Below are 7,021 nucleotides of genomic sequence, written 5' to 3' on the forward strand. Positions count from 1 at the left end.
GTGAGAGAATTCAACATTAATGAATCAATGGTACAGAAGTGGAGGAAGCAAGAAGAATGAGCTGAGTAAAGTTTGACTTATCTGACTGTTTTGTTTCGCTTAATGTGCCTTATGGTCTGAAAAATACGGTATATAGATATGTGAGGGTATCAGGTACAATCAGAGCTCTGCAGTAAAAAGGTGTGACAGGGGTGCATCTGTCAAATGATCTACCCTCCGATTGTTTCACTTACACAGTAGTGAAGTCACATTGAAACAATGCTTCCTGCACAGCTTGATATCGAGTCTCTGTAACGGACACGGTCACTGCCTGAGTGTGATCAACTTTAAGCTTTTTATAACGCTGTCAGGTTCTAATCGGGCCCACCCCATGAGCAACAACCTTTACAGATTGAACTTGTAATTGTACAATATCTGTCGATGTAACCACTTCTGCAGTGAAATATGGGTAAACATGAATCAGTTTCATATGTGGGCGACGTTAGAGAATATGAAATCACTGCTTTGTTCTGCCTCCTGTGAGGCATAGCACTACTTTTTAGGTTTCCACTGCATGACTACACTTCAAGGAAATCCAGATACAAGCCTGTGTTTAAATAACAGAGACACAACAACACACAGAATGGAAAATCCATCCAAGTAAATACAAAGACAGAATGTGTCCGTGAGCACAGACAGATTGTTTACACCATGAGACCCGGCTGTCTTTTTTGTGGCTGGTCTTGCCGAAGCGAACACGATGCCAAACACAGTCTGAACTCCTGCAGCTGAATCTGCAGTACAAGAGGAGCTAATGTAATGTAACGGGTGTCCGCCTATTAAAAACAGCTGGAGCGTCCTAAAGCAAGAACAGGAAACTACAGCCGCTGCTCTCCTGAGGACGCTCAGTGTTGTTAAACGAGGAAGTGATGATGCAACTCAGAGGCAAACATGTTCCTGTCAAACTTTTCTGAATCGAGTTCAAAATGAGCAGTTCTCAGTTTAACATCGATATGTTGCCTTAACTGTAGTGTTTAAATGGGGGGCATCACCTATTGATGGAGCTGTGCATTGAAGGAAGTCTTTCAGAGGATAAGGTCTCAGTGACCTGGGAGTTTTCCTCCCGGTGACATGAACCACTGCTGACTTTCAAACAGGGAGTGTAACATAAGCCTTCAAAAGCAAACTCTTCACAGCATTCTTCGTTTAATGGTACTCGATTCCACTTCATTACTTCGTTTAGTCGTTTAACTGAAAGCGTCACCCATACACCTTCAAGAAACTTTAGAGCAGGGGTCTCAAACTCCAGTCCTCGAGGGCCGGTGTCCTGCAACTTTTCCATGTGCCCCTGGTGCAGTACACCTGAATACAATTAGCATGCTGAAGTGGTAACCTCTAACCCTACTCAAGTAAATATAAGTTCGTAAGTGTTTGAAAAATGTACTCCTAAAAGTACTTTTATTGCACCGTGTTCATTCACTCATGAGCTGCTGTAACATGAATCAAATGGCTGAACTGCCACCTCAGCATGCAGTCAAGTTCTATAGAGTCTTTCTAATGACCTACTAATTGTATTCAGGTGTGTTGCAACAGGGACACATGGAAAAGTTGCAGGACACCGGCCCTCGAGGACTGGAGTTTGAGACCCCTGCTTTAGAGTGAGCAGACGTTTTGGCCTTTGTTGGTGTTCCTGTGCACTCGGGAATGTTTAACAGTACGTTTCTAATGCCGGGAACACTCCAGCTTCATGTTTGACCTGCTGTCTGATAGTTTCATGAACTTAAACACATTTACATTGTGTGTGAATGTGTGTGTGAATGGGTGGATGAGTGGGTGTGTAAAGCGCTTTGGGGTTCCTAGGGGGGGACTAGTAAAAGCGCTATACAAATACAGGCCATTTACCATTTACATTTAATAACCAGTGAAATAATCGTGTTAAAAGCAGAAAAGCTACAGTTTGAATCACATTTAGAGTCTCAGCTGTGCAAATACATGCGATAACATTCAAACACAAAGACAGGAACAGTTGCTGTGCAGCGTTGCCCCAAGGCAACTACAAGAAAAACTCGAGTATTCAACATGCGAGGAAATAAAAACCTTTAAAAATACTGACACACACACACACTTATTTACAGTTCATGTCATTTTAAATAAGATTTTGTAAGCCAGTATATTTTGGAGTGAAAGTCCCGCCTTTGAATGATGCTCGTTAGTGATTCAAACAGCTGATTGGATTATGTTTTCAGCTGGTTGCACTGATGTAGGAAATATGAAGAGGACGCGGGGCTGCGTGCCCGCCCACCTCTCACTGTTTTATGGTGATTGATGCTAAAATGTGCAGAACATTTCTTTTAGTTAAAACATGAGGTGAGAAGCTCCCACAGAGATGAGCACAGACCTGCACAAAGGATTTCTTTCCTGTTTTTGAAGCAGCGTCCTCTCTGACGGAGCGTCCATGCTAATTTTTCTGATGGTTTTGTTCCCTCCTCCCTAAGCCCCCTCCCAAGCCATCACCCCAACTTATACAGCACACCCCCCATCTGTACAGCAAACTCCCCTACAATAATCTGTTGCAACCTCCAGCCAAACACGCCCGTCTTATGATTTGAGTTTTGTCAGATTTCCGTTGGTTCATTTTTACAGATCCTGTTTGTTTTTTTTTCTTTTCCGTTTTTACTCTGATTTTTTTTAACATGTCTTTTATTTAACCCTCTAACCCTTCTCCATCCAAAATTCCCTCTCCTTGACCCCCTCCCCTCCTCCACCCTCCTTCCCCCCCTTCCCTCCCCTCCACCTCCCCCTCCAGTTTAGAGACCGCCAAATCCACCGCCCAGTCCTCCTCCATGCCGTCTCCCGTTGATCTGACCATGAGCTTCACCCAGCCCTCCCCCCCTGTCTCCGCCTCGTCCTCCTCCTCCTCCCCCCTGGCAGCGATGGGCGCCGCACTGCCCCATGCTCAAATCCTGGGCGCTCCCTACGCCTTCCCCCTCTCCAGCCTCCTGGGAGTGAAATCCATCCCCTACCTGGCACTCTCCACCCCTCCCGCCTCAGCAGCGGCAGCAGCGGCGGCGGCCGCAGCGGCCATCGGGGCTCCAGTGCTACCAGCCTCAGTGCAGACGGCAGCGGCGACGGCAGCCGTTCCGGTTCAAGCTCACGCAGCGGCGGCCCTGGCGTCCTACACAGCCAAGATCTCGTCCTCAACCAATGGAATGAAGAAGCCGGAGAGACAGAAGTTTGCGCCGTACTAAACAAAGAGGTAGCTCCTGGCCGGGTTTAGACGTTAAGGGCCGTTTTTGGTTTTTCTTTTAGCACATTACTCATTGACTTGTTTGCCTCTCCACCTCTTCCTCTTCTTCTTCTTCTTTTTTTTCCTGACTGCCTAAAAGAATCAAAGTGGGATCGTTGGAACATGAATGATGTTGAATCATCCATGGAAGGCGTGCACGGCAGCAAACAAGCTTTTCTCTTTGGCTGCGGGGTTAGTGACGTCAAAAGTTTAAAGCTTGCAGTTTAGCTAACCGTGACTCTGCGCTGTGGTCATAACCAAACCCTAAATCAGGGGTACAGCAGGTTCGAGTCTTGGACAAGTTCTTGTTCCATCACGTCTTCACATTGCGAGCAGTTCAAAGTGTTTAGTCGGTGCCGGGTCTTTTATTTTGGACCCAGCTCTTTACCGGCTGTCCTGTGTCCGACTTCCTGCCCTCCTCATATGCTTTCTGCAGCTTGATGTGGCTTCTGTCAAGAAATAAAAAGACCTGGTGCTATTCTGAGTGATGTGGAGCAGAGACCTGCTTCTCGGACACTTGTGAAACACTCCACGGTGGATTTACTGGGATTGCAATCATTGTCCTGAGTGACCGCAAGTAGCTCTGGTTGCTACCCTGGTATTGGAACATTGTGCAACCAGGTTGGGTGTATTCCCAGGATAAACCGATTTGACAAAGTCTTGGAAATCAAGGGGAAAAATAACAATTTTAACACAAGTTTCCTCAAACAGTGTTTCTGGGTTAAAATCATTCTGCTGTTTGTGTGGATCAGCAGCTATAGACCAAATAAACAGACCAGTGTAAAGTTAGCTGCATAACCAAGAACCACGACTGAGGGTCTTATTTACCGTCATGAAAGGATCGGGAGGACGACGGTCTCTCAGCAGATTTCGCCCAGTTTCCCCAAAGCACTGACGACTTGCATGTCAGACAGCATGTTTGTGCAATTAGACCAAAACCCACTGCCAAACATGATGTATGTGTAAGTTTGCAACCAGTGTCATGCTACCAAGGTGACAATGCACCAACAAGATCACTTTTACAAATATAACTGAGCACTATTGCAAAGGCTAACTCAACTACACCTCGAGCTAATAGGAAAAATCCCCAAAACAGAGCTGCACGTTCTCTGTAAATTCAAAAGTTTCTTATTGAATCATAAACGCTGAATAATTAACTCAGAACCTGCTGAGGGACTCTGACAGACTGCAGCGGCTCCAGTCACGGCTTTCAGAAATCAAATAAAGGAGGATTTCTGATTTTCATGCAGATATCCGTCTCAACTCCACAGAGTGGGAAATAAATTAAAGAAAAACAAATACAGGATGACGAATAACACTCTTCACCTTGCTTCTTTAACCTTTTTATATACCCAACAGCTTTTTCTTTCTTTGAGTAGCACTTTTAAAAACAAAGTTTCAGAACCTTTGAACACCTCAAAGCGAGGCATGTAGGACCAGAATGAAAAACACCAAAAGCAAAATAGGACAATCCTGTACAACAGCTCTCTAAGGCTGATGGCTCACCACGTACAAACGACTCAGGGTCAATGGCTCCTCAATACTTCACCTGTCACTCAAACACAGACACAGCTGGAAAAAGTTCAGGAAAATAATTTTGCTATACAGTCAGACAAACCTATGGATGCTTTAATGTCTCTGTCCCAGCCCGGATCCCGGACAAGCCCCCAAATGTTAGTTTTCCCAGTGGAAGGAGGAGAGTTGTTATTTTAATTGAAAACCAAGCAAAGATGAGAGAACAGTGCAAACTTTAAATGTATCCACTGATTGTTTGTGGGCACCACTGCAGAAGCAGAACTTTTACTTCAGATACTTTGGATGTGATAATACTTTATGGATTTTGAAAGCGAGACTCTTACTTGGCTTGTCGTTATTCCACATCCGACCACATAAAAACAGCTTTAAGGATGATCCAGTCTGCTCCTTGATGTGGAAGTGTTCTTCTTGTTGTTAAATAATTTGAGACATTAACAGAAATTCATCTATTTGTCTGATTTTTAAAATTAAAAGTCAGGATCAGCAGGTCTGAGTCATCATTTTCCAACAATCCCACTTCTAAAAGTCCACCCCGACTTTATTTTTCCTCGTGTCTTTTTGCAGCTCGGCCCTTTTCCGAGTTCAGAGGGTTGGTGGGTGTTTGCAGCCGCTGATATTTAAGGTAATTTGGGCCACAAAGCCTGTAAAAGCCATAGAGACTATTCTGCTTTCCCCTCCTAGTCTGTGTCCTGCTCTTTTTGTCCCCTGCTCTTCGTCCTATTGTATACTCGCATATTTATTAACTATTGTGGAATATTCCCTCAGAGTTTATAATCACTGGTCACTAACACTGAGCTGAAAACTCTGCTTTTGTATACGATGATGTCGACTTGTAAATGACTATTTTGCGTTTGCTTCCTGTCTGGTTTTTCCTTCAGTATTTGTTGTGTAGTTTTTTTAAAGACATACAACAGATTTAAAAGGGTTCTTTTTTTGTTTTTTGCATATGTTCTCTTTCAAAATGTGTTGTTTAAATTATTTTTTAACTTATTGAGAGGAGTATTACAGTTTTAGAAGAGTTCATTTCCCAACATGGCTGCAGGTAAAGACTGTAAAACTGTATTTTAGTTTCTGTATGTTCTGTATGTAGAGTGAACAAAACTGATTATTTTCTTTTTGGGGGATAAAAAAATATCACTGTACCATTATTGCTAATAACCAGGTGTTTTGTTAGAAGAGTAGTGTTTTCACTTGTGAGCTCCAACTGGCCATTTTATGTCTCTCACTCACACACACACACACACACACACACACACACACTTTCTAACTGGGATATCTGTTTATAAATGTCTGCCCTGCTTCTCACCTTTCAGCATCCACAGAACTAGAATAAAAGAACTGTTTTTTAAAATGGGAAATCTTTGAACGTGTACAGTGAGGAGCTTTGGAAAAGCCAGTTTCTGATAGCCACACGTTTGAAGTCATTACTGGGTGAGTACCACAGATCGATAACCCTGGCAGCTCTAAGCAGATATATCGGGGACACGCTCTGATAAGGAGGCCAAAATCCAGCTCGGCACCAGGATTCGATCCATCCGTCAGAAAGTACCGAGTCAACATTTTGTCACATGCAGTTGAGTTTTAAGTGGACCTGTTGTGCACTTTTGCTCATCTCCTGTTCCTGTGGTGGATGCTCATATAAAACATGACCAGAGTCTCTAATGATGAGCTCAGTGTGAGTACAACTGTATCTAATCCCTGTGGGCCAAAAGCTCAGGCTCAGAGTGCTCTGAACACTCTTGGCTCTCTGTGATGTCATTTAGAGTCGATGTCCCTAATGTAGTCATTTCACAGTAACTTGTCTGTGAGCCAATTAGAAGAAAGATGGCTTGAAGGTAGACAACAGAGCAGCGTTTTTATTCTTGGACTCTGCCAGACTAGCTTTGCATGATTCAAAGTTCAAAATAATCCTGGTTTACTTCATACTTGGTGCATCACCCAGGGCTGGAATGGGACAAACAATTATAGGAAAAGCCATAAAGCCTTTGAATGATCTTCAACAATCTTTGGTTGTAAGATTTAGATAATTATTTAATAAAAGTGAGACGTTTTTAAATGAGAATAAGAAAGAAAAGTATTTCTTTGTGCCCCCCTCTCCCTGTTAATGCCCTACCTGGCCCCCTGGCAAAACTTTGCTAGACCCGCCCCTGCACAGTCAGCTACGTAAAAAAGGATCCTGGTGTTATTTGTCTCTCAGAAACAGCTCATAACTTCCCTTCA

At 43.7% G+C, this 7,021-nt stretch overlaps 1 protein-coding gene and 1 long non-coding RNA gene across 5 annotated transcripts in view; one reads left to right on the forward strand and one right to left on the reverse strand.

The window, feature by feature from the left end:
- The window catches only part of LOC102197777 (poly(rC)-binding protein 4-like), a 179,750-nt gene extending 174,014 nt beyond the window's left edge, over positions 1-5,736 (forward strand). For all 4 annotated transcript variants that reach the window (XM_005740879.1, XM_005740881.2, XM_005740880.1 and 1 more), the window contains one exon: positions 2,786-5,736. In XM_005740879.1, the coding sequence (XP_005740936.1) occupies positions 2,786-3,227 (442 nt within the window). In that variant the 3' untranslated portion in view covers positions 3,228-5,736. The remainder of the gene's footprint in view (positions 1-2,785) is intronic.
- The window catches only part of LOC102197600 (uncharacterized), a 25,920-nt gene that overhangs the window by 4,963 nt on the left and 13,936 nt on the right, over positions 1-7,021 (reverse strand). The gene's annotated exons all lie outside the window — the stretch shown is intronic.

Source organism: Pundamilia nyererei, unplaced genomic scaffold, assembly GCF_000239375.1.
Source record: "Pundamilia nyererei isolate P.nyererei 1_Seehausen unplaced genomic scaffold, PunNye1.0 scaffold00105, whole genome shotgun sequence".
NCBI lineage: Eukaryota > Metazoa > Chordata > Actinopteri > Cichliformes > Cichlidae > Pundamilia > Pundamilia nyererei.